This window comes from Chelonia mydas, chromosome 6, assembly GCF_015237465.2.
Source record: "Chelonia mydas isolate rCheMyd1 chromosome 6, rCheMyd1.pri.v2, whole genome shotgun sequence".
NCBI classification, from domain to species: Eukaryota; Metazoa; Chordata; order Testudines; family Cheloniidae; genus Chelonia; species Chelonia mydas.
In genome coordinates this window covers 41,893,142-41,915,141 of record NC_051246.2, presented here as the reverse complement: position 1 = coordinate 41,915,141, position 22,000 = coordinate 41,893,142, and the positions used below count along the sequence as shown (strand labels likewise).

Genomic DNA, 22,000 nt, shown 5'->3' with positions numbered 1-22,000 from the left:
TTGTGTATCAGGGTTTTCAGGATGGGAACTTTAGATTTTAGATTCAAAATTAAAATTACTGTATATTGCACCACCTGCTTCCCTCCTGCCCTAAAGGAGATTGCATACAAAACCTCTAGGAAATCCCATTCAGAATGAAAAAAACCAATAGCATAGTAGTTAAAATGGAAATTAAAAAGACATTTTCCCTGTGTGTTTTAGGTTGAAATTCTGGAACAATCAAACAACGTGACAGTTGGTTACTACGTTACGAAGGGGAGGTTGGTTTTTATACCTGCTGTTGTTACTGAAATGCTCATTGCTTATGGTATTAGCAACACCACAGCGGACATAAAGCAGCATGTGCCAAATCTTCAGTCTGTTGCTGTACTGGCCTTGCCATGGAATCCATTACCTGCATACCACTTCCAGCTGAAAACAGGCAAGTAACACAATCACATATCTGGTGCAACAGTTGCACAACTTGTGGTTAGATATTTGGTGCATGCATATGTTCTCCCTGTGTGCTGTCCCAGCTCTGCGCAGACCGTTGGCACAGCAGACCTCGAGTGAACCTCCCAATGATCACAAGATCTTTCAAAGTACGAAGGCACCCAGCCAGGTTTATTGTTGATGAAGCACAGTAATAGCACCTGGCACTCTAAGAGGATATTAAGACATGTATGCCTATGACAGTGGATGCAGCTCAGTCAGTGGCGGGACTTTCCACTGCCTCCAAGGCTGGCCAAAGACACTCCCTCTGAGATACATCTTTATATACCAGTACAAACAAGTTACGTACTGTCATCCTGACCTTATCTTTTAGGAGGGGTCAGTGTGTTTCTGTTATCCTTGGGGAATGTTTTTGTACCATCCTTAATATCGGGATGTTTGCGTGAGTACTCTGTACTTGGCATTTCTTAGGAATGTGTATTTCTGCAATATCAGCCCTGTTCTTGCCAGACTATGTGAGCAGGTCCTGCCTCATACCAGGCCTCTGATACAAGGGCTTATGTCTCAGGCTCTCTTCCTAGTACACAACTTACTGTCAGTTCAGCCATCAGTTCCCCTCAGAGAAAACAGTGCTCTAAATTTGGTACCCAGTTCGATGTGTGCAGTCCCATTTATTCCTGGGGGCATTCTGCAGACAATATTTTAAAATTCTGCAAATTTTATTTATCAAAATAACACTACATAATCACGTCAGTTTCAATTATTTTGGTAATTTATTTCAAAATACCTGTCAGCAAGTATGTCTGTAACAATACGGACACACACACATTTTCCCCCAGGAGTAGAGAGTTAAAGAAACCCCTATGACAACCCAGTTCCTGTTTCTCTGCCCTCTTCCTGCCTCTTCCCCTCCCCAAGCCCAGTCAGGGGGCCAGACACCCACAATCCCTCTCCCTCAGAGACCACCTGTGCCACGCTCCCAGCCAATGCACCCGAACACTCTCTTCCCCAGAGCCCAGCTGCAGGGCCCCTTGCCCATTCACCCATCCCCCTCCCTCCCAGAGCCCAGCGATACAGAGGGAGAAACAGACTGATGCTTGGTCCCAGGCTTGCATAGAGTTTCCTGCAAGCCGCCCTTTCCTTCCCTCAGGGCATGCTGGGAACTGCAGCTGCCAGGAACCCTCTATCTCCCTCTCCCTCCCCCCAGCAGTGTCTTCTATGTGCAAGCTGGGCTGTGCTGGGTCCAGTGGCCCCTAGTGGCAGCTAGCAGCACTGCAGCCCATTTCCTTGGGGGAAAGGAAATTCTGCATGCACAACGTTAATTTCTGCAAAATTCTGCATTGCGCAGTGGCACAGAATTCCTCCAGGAGTACCCATTGTCCATGCTGTCTCTTTAAACGTGAGAACAGTGAAAACAGTGGAGTTACACCTGGGATGAATTGGGCCCAATACATTTACATTTTTGAAATCCTCAGACCTTGAACTAAATGTGTGAAATGTATTCTGAAGCATATTATGTATTTCCTATGATGCCGAGAGCCCCATATATGCATATAAGGTCTGGCTGGACCAACTGGGGTCTTGGATTCCAAACATCCTAAACCTGGTTTTATCATTTTACCCTCTCTGTAATACTACTGCAGTGCTCAGTGCAGAGTAACAGGAGAATGTGGGGGAACTGCTCCATACTTACCTTGTGTCTCCAGACTGATTCCCCATATACTAGGTGAAGTGTTGCACTAGCAGGTCAGCCTGTAAGGACACATTTTGAATTTCACTGACTGGGCTTGGGGAGGGGAAGAGATTTCATAAATATATGAAAAATATTACAAATATCTTGTTGCATATGCTATTATCCAGAGAAAAAAGAATGAGAATCTGTATGATGATTTTTTCTTTACAATCTTTAAGTCATGGATTCCTCATAGGAAAGATATCATTCATGTTTTAAAATGCTTTTCGTTTGTCCCTTAGCCTTTGAACGAGAACATACAATCTTACATATCACTTTTATTTATGCTTTTAATCACAGATTTTAATTCTTGTATTCTATCTTAATGATGAACGGTTTATAATGCTACTTTAAAACATATGCAACCCTCGCATGATATTACTATCACTTGTTTAATTTCTTAAATCGATCATTTTGGTGTGACTCATTATAGGAATTATGCAGACTAGGAATATATTTTCACTAAAACACACACATACTATTCCTGTTCTAGAGCTGCAGTTTGTTGGTCAAACAGACAACATACAGTCATGCAAGTTTGTTCAGACCATGGAGCAACGGTTACAAAAAGCATTCGAGGATGCTGAAAGAAAGGTCTTAAACACTAGCAACAACTTAACAGTTCAGGTAAAATTCAACCTCTTTAGCCAGTCTTTAAATCACATATGATTATTCCCTGCTGTTCAGAGAGCTTGTAGACATTATGTTAATGTCATCATAATAAACTTGATAGTTCCTTTGGAAATGTTTTTATATTTTCATATTAAGTTATGCTGTTTTACATTTTGCTAAGATCTTATGGATGCAACATTTTTGAAAAAAGATAATGAAGCACAGTTGCACGAAAAGCTGTTTTATTATTTGAATAACCATTATTCATGTCACTTTTCTGAACTGAAAATTTACTGAGTTTCAGGTTTAAGTAGAGTCATCATTCTAATACTATTTATATTTATTACAAGTCAGCTCCAACAAAACTCCTTCCGATAATCAAGTGTAAGATACTTTTCTCTAAATGTTTATTGAACTTTGAGGTGTAGAACATGTCATATCTAGCACTCTTACTAAGACCCCGTGGGTCTATTCATGTGTGTAAAGTTAAAGATGTGTAAGTGTTTGCAGGATCAGAACCAAGGGAATGAATCGCCTTTCTTTGTGTCCTATATGCTCCATGTTTGTAAATCTGTCCTGTGCACCATGGGCTTGATCCTGCAAAGATTGTACAAAGATTTATGGGAGAGGAGAGTCCTCACATGCCTAAAGTTACTCATGTAGTTACTCCTCTGCGATTAGTTCTATTAAAAGAGTCACTTCATGCTCCTGACTGGGAGCCTGGTGCTGGGCTCCCATCAGTTCCCATGCTGACTTCAGGGGCCAGCAGGGCACCATCCCAGCTCACCAGGTCCTCATGAAACATGGATGGCTCCATGCTGGGCGCAGAGCCCCGGACCTAGTCAAAGTAATCATAAAACGAGCATGTAATTGGCAGGTTGCCCAAAGTGCAGTTCTTGTCCCTGGTTCTCTGGTATTCACTCTTCAGCCTCTTATTATGCTCCCTACAATGATAACCTGTCTGGAGAATCTGCAGAGCTGCCAGCTTTTTATCCATCTGCTGGTACGCGTGGTCATTCCTGGTGCTTTTGCTTTTCCACAGTTTTACTGGCCTTGCCCCAGAGATTCACCAAAATCTGGCTGTGCTCCTGTGACCCAGAAGCAGTTCGCTTTACAAAAGGCTTGATAGGTTCACTTTCCATTGCAAACCCAGGAGGCTCTCTGATAGTGTGCTTGCAGATTGGTGATCAGAGAAGAATGGGTTAACTCTGCCATTCGCATGAGGCGGGTGGTGGGGACTGGCTTCTGTTTTCAGTAGAGTGGATTGCAGATTGTTGGGAGAGAAAGGACTATGGAAATTGTCCCAAGGAACTGTGGCATACTTCTGACTGACTCCTGGGACCTGAGTCAAGCAGGGCTGCATCCATGCTGCCAAACAATAGGGCTTGGACCCTGGGTCCTGGCTTAACTCGAGCTCAGACCCTCCAGCCTTCGGGTCTGAGCAATTGCAATGTAGATGCAAGGGGGAGTTAGCCTTAAGCTGAGCTCAAGCTCAGGCTTATATTGCAGTGTACTCATATCCTTATAAAGCCTGCGTTAGTGACAAATACATTAAATGTTGGGTTTATTGATTACAGTCCTGTGTGTGTTTGATATCCTGTAGAATCACCAGTGATGATCAGAGCAGAGAATTCTATTGAGTGACTATACTGTGACATATTTTGTGTGTTGACTATAGCCCTAAAAAGAAAGGGAGTACTTGTGGCACCTTAGGGACTAACCAATTTATTTGAGCATAAGCTTTCGTGAGCTACAGCTCACTTCATCGGATGCATACTGTGGAAAGTATAGAAGATCTTTTTATACACACAAAGCATGAAAAAATGGGTGTTTACCACTACAAAAGGTTTTCTCTTCCCCCCCACCCCGCTCGCCTGCTGGTAATAGCTTATCTAAAGTGATCACTCTCCTTACAATGTGTATGATAATCAAGGTGGGCCATTTCCAGCACAAATCCAGGTTTTCTCCGCCCGCTCCCCCCACACACAGAAACCCACTCTCCTGTTGGTAATAGCTTATCTAAAGTGATCACTCTCCTTACAATGTGTATGATAATCAAGGTGGGCCATGTGGGCCATTTCGAGCACAAATCCAGGGTTTAACAAGAATGTCTGAGGGGGGGGGGGGGCTAGGAAAAAACAAGGGGAAATAGGTTAACTTGCATAATGACTTAGCCACTCCCAGTCTCTATTCAAGCCTACGTTAATTGTATCCAATTTGCAAATGAATTCCAATTCAACAGTCTCTCGCTGGAGTCTGGTTTTGAAGTTTTTTGTTGTAATATCGCAACTTTCATGTCTGTAATCGCATGACCAGAGAGATTGAAGTGTTCTCTGACTGGTTTATGAATGTTATAATTCTTGACATCTGATTTGTGTCCATTTATTCTTTTACGTAGAGACTGTCCAGTTTGACCAATGTACATGGCAGAGGGGCATTGCTGGCACATGATGGCATATATCACATTGGTGGATGTGCAGGTGAACGAGCCTCTGATAGTGTGGCTGATGTTATTAGGCCCTGTGATGGTATCCCCTGAATAGATATGTGGGCACAGTTGGCAACGGGCTTTGTTGCAAGGATAGGTTCCTGGGTTAGTGGTTCTGTTGTGTGGTATGTGGTTGCTGGTGAGTATTTGCTTCAGGTTGGGGGGCTGTCTGTAGGCAAGGACTGGCCTGTCTCCCAAGATTTGTGAGAGTTTTGGGTCATCCTTCAGGATAGGTTGTAGATCCTTAATAATGCATTGGAGGGGTTTTAGTTGGGGGCTGAAGGTGACGGCTAGTGGTGTTCTGTTATTTTCTTTGTTAGGCCTGTCCTGTAGTAGGTGACTTCTGGGAACTCTTCTGGCTCTATCAATCTGTTTCTTCACTTCCGCAGGTGGGTATTGTAGTTGTAAGAATGCTTGATAGAGATCTTGTAGGTGTTAGTCACTGTCTGAGGGGTTGGAGCAAATGCGGTTGTATCGCAGAGCTTGGCTGTAGACGATGGATCGTGTGGTGTGGTCAGGGTGAAAGCTGGAGGCATGTAGGTAGGAATAGAGGTCAGTAGGTTTCCGGTATAGGGTGGTGTTTATGTGACCATTGTTTATTAGCACTGTAGTGTCCAGGAAGTGGATCTCTTGTGTGGACTGGACCAGGTTGAGGTTGATGGTGGGATGGAAATTGTTGAAATCATGGTGGAATTCCTCAAGGACTTCTTTTCCGTGGGTCCAGATGATAAAGATGTCATCAATATAGCGCAAGTAGAGTAGGGGCGTTAGGTGACGAGAGCTGAGGAAGCGTTGTTCTAAGTCAGCCATAAAAATGTTGGCATACCGTGGGGCCATGTGGGTACCCACAGCAGTGCCGCTGATTTGAAGGTATACATTGTCCCCAAATGTAAAATAGTTATGGGTAAGGACAAAGTCACAAAGTTCAGCCACCAGGTTAGCCGTGACATTATCGGGGATAGTGTTCTTGACGGCTTGTAGTCCATCTTTGTGTGGAATGTTGGTGTAGAGGGCTTCTACAACCATAGTGGCCAGGATGGTGTTATCAGGAAGATCACCGATGGATTGTAGTTTCCTCAGGAAGTCAGTGGTGTCTCGAAGGTAGCTGGGAGTGCTGGTAGCGTAGGGCCTGAGGAGGGAGTCTACATAGCCAGACAATCCTGCTGTCAGGATGCCAATGCCTGAGATGATGGGGCGCCCAGGATTTCCAGGTTTATGGATCTTGGGTAGTAGACAGAATATCCCAGGTCGGGGTTCCAGGGGTGTGTCTGTGCGGATTTGATCTTGTGCTTTTTCAGGGAGTTTCTTGAGCAAATGCTGTAGTTTCTTTTGGTAACTCTCAGTGGGATCAGAGGGTAATGGCTTGTAGAAAGTGGTGTTGGAGAGCTGCCGAGCAGCCTCTTGTTCATATTCCGACCTATTCATGATGACAACAGCACCTCCTTTGTCAGCCTTTTTGATTATGATGTCAGAGTTGTTTCTGAGGCTGTGGATGGCATTGTGTTCAGGATGGCTGAGGTTGTGGGGCAAGTGATGCTGCTTTTCCACAATTTCAGCCCGTGCATGTCGGCGGAAGCCCTCTATGTAGAAGTCCAGTCTGCTGTCTCGACCTTCAGGAGGAGTCCACCTAGAATCCTTCTTTCTGTAGTGTTGGTAGGGAGGTCTCTGTGGATTCGTATGTTGTTCAGGGGTGTGTTGGAAATATTCCTTGAGTCGGAGATGTCGAAAATAGGATTCTAGGTCACCACAGAACTGTATCATGTTCGTGGGGGTGGAGGGGCAGAAGGAGAAGCCCCAAGACAGGACAGCTGCTTCTGCTGGGCTAAGAGTATAGTTGGATAGGTTAACAATATTGCTGGGTGGGTTGAGGGAACCATTGCTGTGGCCCCTTGTGGCATGTAGTAGTTTAGAAAGTTTAGTGTCCTTTTTCTTTTGTAGAGAAGCAAAGTCTGTGTTGTAAATGGCTTGTCTAGTTTTAGTAAAGTCCAGCCACGAGGAAGTTAGTGTGGAAGGTTGGTTTTTTATGAGAGTATCCATTTTTGAGAGCTCATTCTTTATCTTTCCCTGTTTGCTGTAGAGGATGTTGATCAGGTGGTTCCGCAGTTTCTTTGAGAGCGTGTGGCACAAAGCTGTCAGCATAGTCTGTGTGGTATGTAGATTGTAATGGATATTTTACCTTCAGTCCTTTTGTTACGATGTCCATCTGTTTGCATTTGGAAAGGAAGATGATGTCTGTCTGTATCTGTACAAGTTTTTTCATGCAGTTGATAGTTCCACCATGATTTCAACAATTTCCATCCCACCATCAACCTCAACCTGGTCCAGTCCACACAAGAGATCCACTTCCTGGACACTACAGTGCTAATAAACAATGGTCACATAAACACCACCCTATACCGGAAACCTACTGACCTCTATTCCTACCTACATGCCTCCAGCTTTCACCCTGACCACACCACACGATCCATCGTCTACAGCCAAGCTCTGCGATACAACCGCATTTGCTCCAACCCCTCAGACAGTGACTAACACCTACAAGATCTCTATCAAGCATTCTTACAACTACAATACCCACCTGCGGAAGTGAAGAAACAGATTGATAGAGCCAGAAGAGTTCCCAGAAGTCACCTACTACAGGACAGGCCTAACAAAGAAAATAACAGAACACCACTAGCCGTCACCTTCAGCCCCCAACTAAAACCCCTCCAATGCATTATTAAGGATCTACAACCTATCCTGAAGGATGACCCAAAACTCTCACAAATCTTGGGAGACAGGCCAGTCCTTGCCTACAGACAGCCCCCCAACCTGAAGCAAATACTCACCAGCAACCACATACCACACAACAGAACCACTAACCCAGGAACCTATCCTTGCAACAAAGCCCGTTGCCAACTGTGCCCACATATCTATTCAGGGGATACCATCACAGGGCCTAATAACATCAGCCACACTATCAGAGGCTCGTTCACCTGCACATCCACCAATGTGATATATGCCATCATGTGCCAGCAATGCCCCTCTGCCATGTACATTGGTCAAACTGGACTGTCTCTACGTAAAAGAATAAATGGACACAAATCAGATGTCAAGAATTATAACATTCATAAACCAGTCAGAGAACACTTCAATCTCTCTGGTCATGCGATTACAGACATGAAAGTTGCGATATTACAACAAAAAACTTCAAAACCAGACTCCAGCGAGAGACTGTTGAATTGGAATTCATTTGCAAATTGGATACAATTAACGTAGGCTTGAATAGAGACTGGGAGTGGCTAAGTCATTATGCAGGGTAACCTATTTCCCCTTGTTTTTTCCTAACCCCCTCCCCCCCACAGACATTCTTGTTAAACCCTGGATTTGTGCTGGAAATGGCCCACATGGCCCACCTTGATTATCATACACATTGTAAGGAGAGTGATCACTTTAGATAAGCTATTACCAGCAGGAGAGTGGGGTAGGGGGAGAGAAAACCTTTTGTAATGGTAAACACCCATTTTTTCATGCTTTGTATGTATAAAAAGATCTTCTATACTTTCCACAATATGCATCCGATGAAGTGAGCTGTAGCTCACAAAAGCTTATGCTCAAATAAATTGGTTAGTCTCTAAGGTGCCACAAGTACTCCTTTTCTTTTTGCGAATACAGACTAACACGACTGTTACTCTATAACCCTAAAAAGAGGCAGTTAAATTAAATGATGATTTATATGAATAAGCATAAAGCAAAACCTACATAAAAACAGTAAAGTTAACATTTTTTTCTTTTATACCTCAATAAGCTCCTAGTTTGTGGCTGGTATGTGTGGCAATATAGGAGGAGAAGGGAGGTACAACGGAGCTTCTCTCAGCACCCCTTTTCCCTTCCTATATTCCTTAGTAGATGCCAGTCACAGTATGGATAGAGGCAGGCTCAGAGATGGGGGTGAGGAAGGGAGCAGACAGCCATTCAACAGAGCAGTAAGATCAGAAAGAAAGGGGAGGACCTTTTTCCCATGAAGGTGGAAGAGAGAGGAGGAGATTTGTGCCACCTCAGTAGGATGATAGAGAAGGGACTGATCCCCCTTGAGGATCGCATGGGGGGGGGGGGGATGGGGACGTGACACCACTTTCCCTGAGTAAAGCCTTTTTAATATTTTATCTATCAAATAATCAGTCTCACCCTCCTTGTATTTTTGCCATTTTTCCATTGAAAATCAGGAATAGAATTTCTGGTCCTCACTCAGGGCCACTCCTGTTCCACCTGCCTCTGTTCAGTAATGAAGCTACATGTGCTAAACAGAGCACATCCTTTTTACAGAAAATGATGATCACAGTCAGCATTTCTCTGATTTGTTATTAGGACTGATTATATAAAATGTGTGAACTAACGAGTTGAAATGTAGCCTCCCACCATTTCTTTACTTTTGTTTTGTTTCAGATTTTGAACACGTCAAATGTCTCCCAAGCGGTCACTCTGTTTTATGTGGTGAGCAATCAAAGTACAGCCCTAAATGGCACCATCTCCAGCTACCTTCTTAATCAGCTTTCAGCTGAGCTGGTGGGATTCTACCTTACCTACCCGCCACTGACCATTGCAGAATGTAAGCTCTTACATTATAGTGTTCTGATTTGCTGATCCTGCTTGAGGTACTTTGAAATGTAACAAATGGAAATTTAAAAGGCATTTTATTTTATTTATTTATTTATTTATTTCAGTTTAACCTATTACATAGACACCTATCCCAGCCTCTAGGAACCCTGGTAAATATTTAAGAATGCATAAAACTTCTTCCTCCCCACACCCGTCTCCCAGTGACAAAACAGCAGCAGATCTCACACAAGTATAAAGCCAGCACTGAATCAAGAAAACATAACAAGACATCCCTCGCTCTCTCTCTACCCCACAAGCATCAGCCCTCAGCAATGGCCTGATTTTGCACCATTATATCAATGGGAGTTTCGACATTAACTTTAGCAGGAGCAGAATTAGAGCCCAAATGCCTGTTGAAATAGATGGACTTTGTAGTGCTCTGAATGTCAACAGATCCAGGTGCTTTTGAAACCAATAGAGTGGTGAATGGGTGAAGGCCTTGAAGTGAAGAGCAGAGGAACTGTGTTTGAAAACCTATTTGAAACAACTCTTGGTGCAATTTCCGAGTGTCTTATGCTAACTTTGCAAGACATTTCTTTAAATCACAAACAAGGTTTAAATATTTCAGGATGAAGTATTCATTTCATACTATGCAGCCTCTTATTTCCCTGTATTATGAAGAGGCAAGGATGCTGTGAATTGATGAAAATCATGCCTCAGGGCAGTACGCACAGAATGTATTTTCTTTGACCCATGTAATATTCTGATTTCCATAAAATGAGTGAAGACACAAGAATATTGGTGGCTATGGGGATTTTTGCTTGATCATTTAAATTCAGCCTGTGAAATTAGGCTCAGTATAATTACGAGTTTGCTATTCACAGGAAAAGATCAGTGTAAATGGAGACAAAGACACAATGGGGGGACGTTAATATGTAATAATGGTCTTGAGTTAAAAGAGGGCAGGTTCCAGTTGATCTTATTATGCATAAGTCTTCATGATACACTTCTCAAATATTAAAGACTGTGTTGGAATAACAATAAAGGTCTGGCTTAAGCCTACAGTAGCCAAGAAATTCAATGATAAGGCTCAAACACTGTCTTTGACCCAGCCTATCAGACCTATTTATTTCATGGGATTCTCAGTGTGTTATTTTCCATTCCGTATGTGTTGCAATAACTAGCCCTAACAGAGTAGGGCTAAGCACAGCTTTTTGCTCCTACCTCTGAATTATTGGAGTTTGTATCTTAAAATAAAATCCTTAGAAACTGTAATACAACACTGTTTCATTAGGCCAGAAAATGTCACACTTGAGAAGTCAGGGAAATGTTAAATCACCTTTTTGGTCCTTTCTTCCTTCTTGAGAAATAACCATATAGAGCCATATTTTGACCCCCTTTCTCATACTGATGATGAGTTACTCTTCCAAATAATCCCCCTGAAGTCATTTGCATGAGTAACTGCTCACTCACCAATGCGAGTAGGCCAGGAGAAGCAGCCTAACCCGCCTAACATGGCTGCTACTCTGAAATCAGAGTACAGGGATTCACATAGTGGATTACCATTGAGAAATAACCATATTGTGATTGTGCAAATTAGCCCAGCACAACCAATTGCAGTGCAGGGAACTGAATTACTGTGGTTGAAACTGTACAGTTTTGCATCACTAACTGTACTGCATCTCTGACTGCCTGAGACAATTCTATCTTGGGACAATTTCACAGCATCGGCCTGCTCACATGTTTATCAGTTCCAGATTATGAAATTTATGCAGGTGAAAGGGGAGTCATGCACAAGGAGCCTTTTTTCTTTGCATGGCTGACACAACTCCACATGCTTGTTGCAGATTCAGGGCTACTTCTGGTGCACAGAGAGCTCCCAGAGGGGTTGGGACGAAGGCCCTGGCCCTCTCTTCAAACCAGCCTCCGCAGCAGGATTGGTGTGCAAGGGAGAGGAGTATGCTGCCTTCCACAAAGGTAGTATAGCAGCAGGCATGCTCCTCATGTGCAAGGGACCTCTGAAAGGCATTCTCTCACTGAGGCAGAATCCCTGCCAGAGCTCCCCATGGGGTAATGCAGTTCCTCACTGCCCCCAGCCCAGGTCTGTGCCTAGTAGGCATGATAAAGTCCTTAGCTAGTGCTACTGTAGCACGCCATGTAGTGGCTTCAAAGAGTAGTTGCAGGTCTTGGTTAAATTCACCCCACAGCAGGTATGCAGCTGACTGATGAACCTGCTATGCGTGCAAAATATATAGCCTCAGCCTGATACTGACTGTTCTGTAAATATTTACTTAGGAAATTGTTTTGTGCTTATTAACTTGACACCGTAATGGTATCAGTCTACCAGGTAACTATTCCTATCTTTGTGAGAACTCATTATTTCCCAGAAGGCTGTAGTGGTTCCTTCAGAGCCTTCAGGAGTTATCATATACATGCACAGGTCAAGGAACCCTGAACAGCATCTGCACAAATCATGGCAGATGTGGATACTTGCTGCACAAATGACAAATTAAGAACTCTCCAGTGTGCGAATGTGGTCACCCAGAACAGACCATGGAACATATAACGACTCAATGCCTGATTCATAAATAGGAAGGAGGCATTAGAGTGATACACTCCAATACTTCTGACGCGATTATCTGGCTCAACCATCTGAATGTAAAATTATAGTTGTTGCTCTACGTTTACATCAGCCGTACAAAGAGGAAGGCGACAGTTAAAGTAAGCAGTGATACAATTCCTTATAAAAAGTAATTACTGTGTATAGTCAGATGCTTTGCAAAGTTTAATATTTCAAATCACTTTATTTTGTTTTCTAAAATTTTACAGTAACTAAAGCTGCTGTATGCCATAGATTAAATCCTTTCCACATTTTCCTTTTTAATGAAAAAGCTGCAGATCTAGATTGTGAATTAATTGCTCGTGAATTCCCATTATAAAGCACTTTTGAGATGTAAAAGTGCAAGTGGGTCAAAATGTAAAACATGAGTTTCTCACAGCCATCTAGTAAATTTCAGCATATATAATACTATGAATGGTGGCATATTAACCTCATACACTGAATGTTTGATGCCATATAGTTTGGCAATGTGAAAAAGGGTCAGTTTTGTTTGTTTCGTCTATAATTCACACACAAACAGATATATTTGATATATATATTAAATACATTATTTTTATATATTGTTTATTTAGGATAAGCTTCTGCTAGCCTTACATTAAATAGTACCTTACTCCATGAGCAGTCCTACTGAAATCATTGGTTTCAATAGGACTACGTGATGTGTGGGGTTCTATTCAATGTGTATTTGAGTAGGGCGAGTAGAATCAGACTCTGGTTTATTTTATTATTTATTTAGCACCAAATTATGCCCTGGCTTGTAAAGCTGCACAGGGGAATAAGGAGGCACTAAATGTCCCCTTACTCCCTTACACAGGCTCCCCATGTAGGAAGAGCAGCCTATGTAGAGCCTCTGCATTTGTGAGCAGGAGAAAGTAGAGAATGGCAGAGGTGCCAGCCCACCCTAATTTTCCATAATCATATGGACCTGCTGGACAACGTTAACACGCTATAGGTATCTAGAGCATGACAGCAGGTCCACAAAGGGTAGTTAGAGCACAACATGCAGCCCGTGGCTTGGGCAGTGAATCCTGTGCCCCAACCCATTTAAACTTGCCACAGCTTGCCTCTTATCAGCGCCCCAACCCAGGGACAAAATCAGCCAAAAACTCCAAAAAACAAACAAACAAACAAAAAACCATGCAAAATGGTGTCAGAAGTGCTTGCAAAGGAGTGAGTATACGGCCAATATCATGGTCACTCCTGGTCACAGAAGTTGATGTTACTAAATGTTACTTCAGCTTACCGCTGTTATTACTCTACCATGCACAGAAATTGCATCTAAAATGCACCACAAGCGTTCAAGGCAGTACCCCAGACCACCTTTGTATATTTGGCTTCACACCTTTGGCATTTGCTGCTGCTCCAAGCAGCCTCCCTAATTCGTCCCTAATTTTTTCATAAATGTCCCTAAAAGTCTGAGCAAGGATGGTGTCTCTGGAATGGAAGGTGCCTTGGCTCCATCCCCTCCCAATATGCCAGCTGGCATAGCTGCACCAGGGCATGTATGTTGTGCTAGGAATGGACTTGGCATAGTGTACTTTTGACCGCTGCCCCACTCCCACAAAGCAAGGGACAAATTGGGAAATAGATGGTGACCCTTGGAGTTCTGTTGTGTCTCCAGGTCTGCTCCTGGACAGCACACTAATGTTTTGCCCCATACGTGGGGCTTGTGGCAAAGCCAACTTTAGCCTTATTTCCTAGTGCTTGGTTAATTTTATATTTTTTGAGATGTATAATGTGTTGGATGTTGGAATATGATGAAATAATTTTTAATTTTTTTTAAGCTTTGGAGTATCCAAACCTTGATGTCTCAGAAACTACTAGAGACTACTGGGTGATTACAGGTACTTTTTTCTATTGTTAGAACTCAGTCCTGCAAGCATACCAGTGAGTGACTTCACACGAAAATGAACAGTAGTCGTACTGAACACGTCCCCTTGCATATAGCAGGACTACTCACCTATTTATAGCTACTCCCGGGCAGGCACAGCTGTGATTTTTTCCAGCTTCAGTGGTGGCAGTCTCCTGTGTCTAGTACTTGTCTCAGGATTTCTGGTTTTTATATAGGTCTTGGATTTAAATCTAAAATTCAAAGAGGTTTGACTCAAGCCCAGAAAAAAAATGAATATTGTAGAATGTAACAAAGGTTGTGATGACTCACTTGCTGTCTCTGGATCCAAGAGTTTCTGAATCTGAACTTTATATAACTTTAGTACATCAGCAGAGAATGCTAACGATCTTCACAATACTGTATTTACAGTGTAATCATATTCACTATATCACACTCCTACTGAGAATCCTTTTTACTCTTAGAAGTCATAGGTGGGCCAGTAATGTTTTTTTGGCATCTTTGATCCAATAGAAAACTAAATTTCACAATATCATTGTGTCAGTACTTGGAATCCTTACTATTAATTCAAAAACGAAAATAAAATGAAACCTTACATGAAATGGATCAAATTCTATTGTATACCCCCTGTGATTTGGTATCCTTGTTCTGCTTATTTATGTTATGTTGTGATGTTTTTGAGATGAAGACTTACCCTTATGTAAAAGATTATTGCAATTCATCACGGCCCTGATCCAAAGCCCATTGAAATCAGTGGAAAGACTCCCACTGACCTTAGAGGGCTTTGGATCAGATTCAATGAGCCTGATGCTCCAGTTCTTGCAGACACAAAACTCCTATTGACTTCAGTGGGATACTACAGATATTCTAGTTTTTTAAAATATAACTCCAACTGCAAGGGTAAGCCCTTTAAAGTTTTGAAATGACTTCAAAAATACAGTGAACATGTATGAATTGTGTAAAGTATACTGTATATGCTTTACAATTTATTGGACTTTATTAAATTAAACGTGTATTCACAAATCATTCAATGCCCTAGAACACAGAATGTTTTGTCAAACTGAATCCTGTAGAATTTCAATTTCAGATTTACAGACCCTTGGATGAAAAACTGTCCCCTTACCTGACAAATGCATATAATTGTCCTTTGATAACCTTCTTAAGGCTTGTCCGTTCTTATGTTTTTCATTTAAGGGTTTGCTTTTATTTTGCATTGAAGCTTGGTGTAGATGTAGAGATACTCAAAGACCTATTGGTAAACCGAAAAGCTGAGAACAACTGTTGGAGGATTTTATTCTCTGTGTGTAGAAATGTAGCTGATAGATTATCTGAGAAAAACTGTATAGTGGCTGGAAACAGAAAGTCATGTTATACCCACAATGGAAATTATTTAGAGTGTGTAAATTTGTTATCTGGTTGTTTATCTTCTAAACTAGCTTGTACATCTTTATCACATACAGTTGCAGCCATGTATTATTTAATCCATCCATGCTGATATGAGATTTTCTCTATTGCCACAGTTATACAAGGGGTCGACATTACGTTACTGGGACTTAACAACCAAAGCTTTGCAAGACTAATGGAGCAGCGGCTGGCCCCACTGTTCGTGATGTCCCATCAACAAGGAAGGCGATTTAAACGTGCTACTACAGTGGGCAGCTACACTGTGCAGGTGATCAATAGGATACAAGTTGTATCCAGATACTATTTCTAAAAGGCTTTGGATGCATAGATACTGCATGGATTGCTGTGCAAAATAGTTAATTGGAATGAGTTTGGACATTCTTATTCATGAATACCAAACCAGTGTGAGAGTTGTGCAGGTCATCTCAAAGGAGTTTCTGTTTCCAAAGTCAGGCACGTTTTCATGTTTCTTTTCTCTTTGGAAATAGACAGTGGTTGCTCTGCAGTAGGAAATATTGTGCTCTCTGCTTACTATATCTGTTTATGTAGCATGCAAAGTTTAGTAGAAAGAATCTAGTAGTGAAATTAACTTCAGTAAGAGCTTTGCTATATTCTCAAGAGTGAAGAGAATTTCTATAGGTCTTCTTTCATATGGCTGACACAAGAAGTAAAAGTTGTATCTGATTTCTGCATTGTGATGAGATCCTGTGCAAAGCAGTCAGGGATTTTTTAAAATTAAATTTTATTTATTTTTTAATATGGCCTTGTTCTGTGCAGGGACACAGATCACATTCTGAAATGAGGGTCTGAAACCTGAACATTTTACGGCTGATTCAGACAGAATACTGCACTGTGAAATGACCTTTTTCTTTTTTTTGTGAGCTTTCAATTCCCAGTCAGTGTTTTCCACCAGAGCTTATTTTGTTTCTACACCAGAGTTAGCCAGCTGCCCTACTTTCATGTAATTCAAAATTTTCTGCCTGCAAAATTTCACAAGCTAAGTTGTCAGTTCTCTGCACCTTTCTCCAAACTTCATTTACTGTGAAATATTTTTAAAAAAGACTATTTTCTAGTATTTGCATTGCAAACATCTTCCCCACAATTCTCTGTGTTCTCGATATGAAACAATTAAAAGGGAGGGCATTTTTATTTGATATAATCATGAATCTTAGAAAAATGTTACATGAAAACATTGAGTCCATAACAAAATGCAAAAAAGAAAAATCCCTTTCTTTTTCATGTGATTATAAATAATTAGTACAACTCCACTTAACACAGGAAAAATAAAGAGGTGCACTTTCAAACCTCTACCAATATGACAGAACAAAACCAAAAGAGTCTTTTTGTTTGCTTGTCGGTAGTGGGTGCAAGGATTTGTTACCCACAGAATACCAGCGAAGTGTAATTTTAAATAAAAGCACATTTAAATTTCTCTCAGTTTAATTGCTTTTTCATGGCGCAGAAGCAAGCTGACACCAGGGCTACACTGTACAGACCCCAAAAAGAGTTGACATTTTGTTTGCTATTTTACTTGTATTTTTTCATTGCCTCTGTTTTCTCATCTAGGGATTTCAAGTTATATTTTTAAAAGATCCTTATAAAGGTTGTCAGGAAGGACTGCTGTATGCTGGGTAAACAAAGCAATACTATGAAACAATGTAAGGCCCTGAAATTCTATGAGAAGTTTTGCATTGAGCTTTTACTTGTGTGGCATGCCATTAACGTCAATAGGGTTCTTGACAGATGCAGAGGTCTGCCTGGAGGTGGCTCTGTGCAGGATCAGGATCTAAGTGATGGTACAATATAAACATAGCATCTGTCTCTTTCTCTCTCCTTTTATTATAAGATGGTAAAAATGCAGCGTATTCCAGGACCCAAGGAGCCTGCTGAACTGACTTACTATACATTATACAACGGGAAACCTCTGCTGGGAACTGCAGCTGCCAAAATGTTGAGTACTGTTGATTCTCAAAGGATGGCCTTGACGTTAGGTTATGTCATCCAAGTACAAGCTGATCGTAAGAATTCTTTTCTTAAGTTTTCAATCCCCAGTTTTAATCACATTTATTGTCATTTCTCAGAACGAATATTCAAAATGCAACATTCATTACGGGACGTGCTCATTAACCACACTCTATAATTTCAAATGAACTTGTTTTAGTAAAATCTTCAGTCAGGTGGCACTTCCTGCGTACGAAAGCGTAGTAATTCCGTCTGTCTGGATGAAGGACTGACATTAGAGAAGCTACAAAGAACATTGATAGAAAAAGGAGAAATGATTTTGACAAATGATTAAACTATTGGCTATAAGCATGAGATGAAGTCAGAAAAATGGCTCAAAAGGTGCAATATCAATTCCAGTGAGTACAGTACATCCAGTGTTTGGTCCTAGATTTGATCACACTGTATTATTGATTTTCAGTCTTTGTTGTTCTTCAGACAACAGAGATTTTTGACCTGTTTGCATAAATTACGTTCCCTCAAATTCTAAATTACATTGTTTCTCATAAAAATGCTTCAAAGTGCCTTTCCTGCTAAAATGGATGTAAATTAGAAAAACATACTGTCCTCTTATCCTCTGTACATGCTTTTATGCTCTTGAAATGGATGTTTGAGTGACTATATTGCATTTGCAAGATTTGAGCTGACCTGACCTTGTACTTGCATGGTGTTATAAGGAGGCCTTGCTCATCTGTAGGTGTACGTATTCCGGTTCCGTACAAGGTGAAGTCAAGGGTTTACAGAGCATCATTAAATGAAATTATGAACTTGGATAGCTAAGACTCTCAGATTTGATTATTTGAATGGAGGAGACAAAGCGTCCCAGTACCTTGCTAGTAAAATAAAATATTCCCATTGCCTCATTTTGGACAAAGTACAAGTATTTCCTTGTAATTACAAGAAAGATATTTTACACATTTTTCGTTCTGATGCATTTTTATTTGTTTTACAGTAGTGCCTGGATGAGTCCCAGTGTGATAGGTGCTGCACTGGTACATGGCGAAAGAGAATCCCTGCCCTAAAGAGTTTACAATCTGAGTAGACAAGACAGACCAAGGGACTGAGACAGAGAGATTAGGGAACTGAGCCAAAGCCCATTGAAGTCAGTGGAAAGACTCCTGTTGATTGGGCATTGAATTAGGTCGCAAGTGACTTACCCAGATCTCTTGAGTCTCAGTCCTTTGTATGAAGCACAAGATCATCCCTTTCTCGCTACACTCTTCTGGAAGAACAGCACATTTTCCAGTGCTCATAATATAAACCTCTTCTACAATTGCTTGCTGCTTACAGGGGTAGTTGGTTATTAAAGTGGATGTTAGGTAAAATTTGGACTGAAGCCTTTGTTTAAAACACCCCAAACCAAAAAATAGCCCATAGTAAGATATTAATTTAATGACCTAAGGTCATTAAGTCGTGAACATTGCTTATTAAGAGGGACACTGTTGATTAAAATTCAGAGTCTACACTGCCTCTTTTGAGATCTAATGAAACATATTATTCCAGTTTAGATTCTGTGCAAAAATATGAACACCCGATTGTGTTATTCCAGCACATCAAAATTACAACTGATTTCCAAGGAGGTCTGAGTGTCCAAGGATGACAGGATCAAGCCCCAGACAGGCTTTTAGCTAGTTGTACTATGGTAATTACTGGTAGCCAGATGCTATACATTTAGGGCTTTGTGCTACCAGGTGCAAAGTGCCTTTGACAGCTAGTGGAGTCAGTGGCAGTTGAGGGCATGCGTCACTTCGCAGAATCTGGTCCTTGGTATAGTCTGTTAAGTCAAATAGAAAGTGGAGTAAGACTGTTAGAAATGTCACACTAGTATTTTCATAATCGCCTTTTCCATGCTAGGAGCCAGTAAGATAGGAAAATAAATACAGAATACAGGTTAAGCCTAATCATTTAATAGTCAAACAAAATTAAGAAACAAAATGTGGTGATTAGCATAAGCATTTGCAAAAAGAAATGAAATGAGAAAACTCTGCATTTATTTCACAGCAGGATATTTAATATATACACTAATTAGATGTATATGCTGAGAGATGTAAGGGGCAATTTACTCAGATAAAATGGAATCTAAAATCTTAGAGTGCCCTCTAGGTAAAGATGTTCTAACAAGTAATACAAGGTGAGATATGCATTAGTGCTGTGATGTACAGCATCAAGCATAGTGGGGTTTGTCCTAGGCACTATGGTAATACATGAAAATAATTTGTATTCCGGTGCAATTATCAATATTTCTGAAAATGATTTTTCCCAGCCTCTATATTTATCCCCACCCCAAGTGCCATATTTTGTCCTCTTGCGAAACGCATCCCGTGACTGCCAAAAAAGCTATAGCACAACAGCAGCCCTACAAAGGGACCATTTTGCTGATGTTGATGGCAAAATGCTCAGTGAACCAGATCCTTAGCTGGTGTGAGTTGTCTTAAGTTCATTGGCTTCAAAGGAGCTATGCAAATTTATAGCAGCTGTGAGTCTGCACCAATGTTTTCTGTAGGAGCAGGACTGGGCACAGTGTGCACGTTTTTCACACACAAACTATCTGAGCCCAAGCTCTGCTGGCGTTTTATCTTAGGAAAACACCGATGGCTTGTTTCATTCAACGTTATTTTACTTATATTGTGAAAGAGCCATTTGAGTGAGATCTCATCCAACTTGAAATAAATGAATAAGTAAATCTTTTGTACTAATTGTTATGTGAAGACCATTTAAGGAAGTGCCCAGCTAGTTCTTCTGTTGCTTTTACATAGCAACTGATGGTGGAGCACTGACTCTCTCTTGCTTGCGATTTTATGCAGCTGTGGTGAAAAACCCACCAAACAACCTGTGGATCATTGCAGCAGTACTGGCTCCCATTGCTGTGGTTACGGTTATCATCATCATCATCACAGCAGTTCTGTGCAGGAAGAACAAGAATGATTTCAAACCAGATCCCATGATGAACCTGCCTCAGAGAGCTAAAGTAAGTGTCTGTTCAATCAGGAGATGTCTAGTCTCAGCACATTCATTAATTTTTCCAGAGTGTTCATTCTTCAAATCCTTTCCTAAACATATTTAAAGGACATTTGAGAGTTTAACTGGTCAGTACCCTCAGGCTAGGACTTTCTCAGCTGTTACAGAACCTGTTTGCTTTTTCCTGGAGTGAGATGAAAGATCTATGCCTCAGTTTCTCCTGGCTTTGTGCTTATGCCCCCCACTTGAGACCTTCTGCCAAAGCAATCACCCTTCCACCCTAGAAGGGCTAGAGTCCATAGGACTTTCCTTGGACCCCATAACAACTTCTGTCTAATCATACAGAAGATGGTTATTCCCTCCCACAGGACTAAGCATGCTTCACCCATGGCATTTGTCTCTTCTGTCAATTGGGGAGCAAAAGATAAAAATGGAAAATCAAACCTTGATCTGTTTCTAAGGTAGGTTGTCACAGTGTAGCTGGTCCCTGCCAGTAGAACTAAGGCCACCTACCTGTGGAAGAAGAGGTGAGCCCAATCTAGCCAATAAAGAGGGCTGGGCTACCCTTGGACTGCCATAGGGCAGAAAATGGGAGATAGAGTGATTGAGAGAGGCTGTGCCTAGTGAAGCCAAGCCAAGCCATGGTGTAGTGGAGTGGAGCAGAGTGAACTCCTGTGCAGAGCCCTGGAACCCTCCCATGTTGTAGGGTTCTAGAGCCCAGGCCCCAGCCTGAGCTGGGAAGTCTGTGTAAGAATGACACAGCCCAAGTCCCACGAGCCTGGGTTGGCTGGCATGGGCCAGACATGGGTGTCTAGTTGCTGTGCAGAGAAAGGAGTGACATAAAAGACTGTTTTCACTTTGTTCACCTGCCTCTGTTAAGAGAATAAACCTTCTTAAAGGAGACTGAGCCTGGCAGTGAGTTTAGAAGTTGGGGAGAAGCCTTGCCCTGTGACAGAAATGTTCTCAATTCTATGCACAGAATTTCTGCTAAGCAGTTCCCTTTAGCACTAATAAGAGTTCAATAGTTAAAGTTCTTTGCTTTGACAGAAGCTGAGAATCTAGTACTAAATTAGAACTGTTCCAGCCAATTAGTAATGCAGAAATGGCAACCATTTCCCTCACCACCACTCTTTTCTTTTACTTGCAAATATAGATTACAGTGAATTAAGGAAATTATTCTTCCCCTTTACTTAATGAGCCATGTAAATTATAGGGGCACTGACAGATAAGTCCCCCATTTGAATCTCCCTCTAGAAAATCACATATTCTGTTTTAAAGTACTGTATCTCCCCATAGTGAAAAAAGCTGCCAACCTACCCAACATTACTA

The 22,000-nt window shown here is 41.5% G+C and overlaps 1 protein-coding gene across 2 annotated transcripts in view; it reads left to right on the top strand.

Annotated features, from left to right (window-relative positions):
* Window positions 1–22,000, top strand: part of KIAA1549L (KIAA1549 like) — a 207,620-nt gene that overhangs the window by 115,834 nt on the left and 69,786 nt on the right. For both annotated transcript variants that reach the window (XM_043549158.1, XM_037899872.2), the window contains 7 exons: window positions 202–421; window positions 2,658–2,791; window positions 9,687–9,849; window positions 14,244–14,303; window positions 15,829–15,980; window positions 17,559–17,730; window positions 20,518–20,681. In XM_043549158.1, the coding sequence (XP_043405093.1) occupies window positions 202–421; window positions 2,658–2,791; window positions 9,687–9,849; window positions 14,244–14,303; window positions 15,829–15,980; window positions 17,559–17,730; window positions 20,518–20,681 (1,065 nt within the window). The remainder of the gene's footprint in view (window positions 1–201; window positions 422–2,657; window positions 2,792–9,686; window positions 9,850–14,243; window positions 14,304–15,828; window positions 15,981–17,558; window positions 17,731–20,517; window positions 20,682–22,000) is intronic.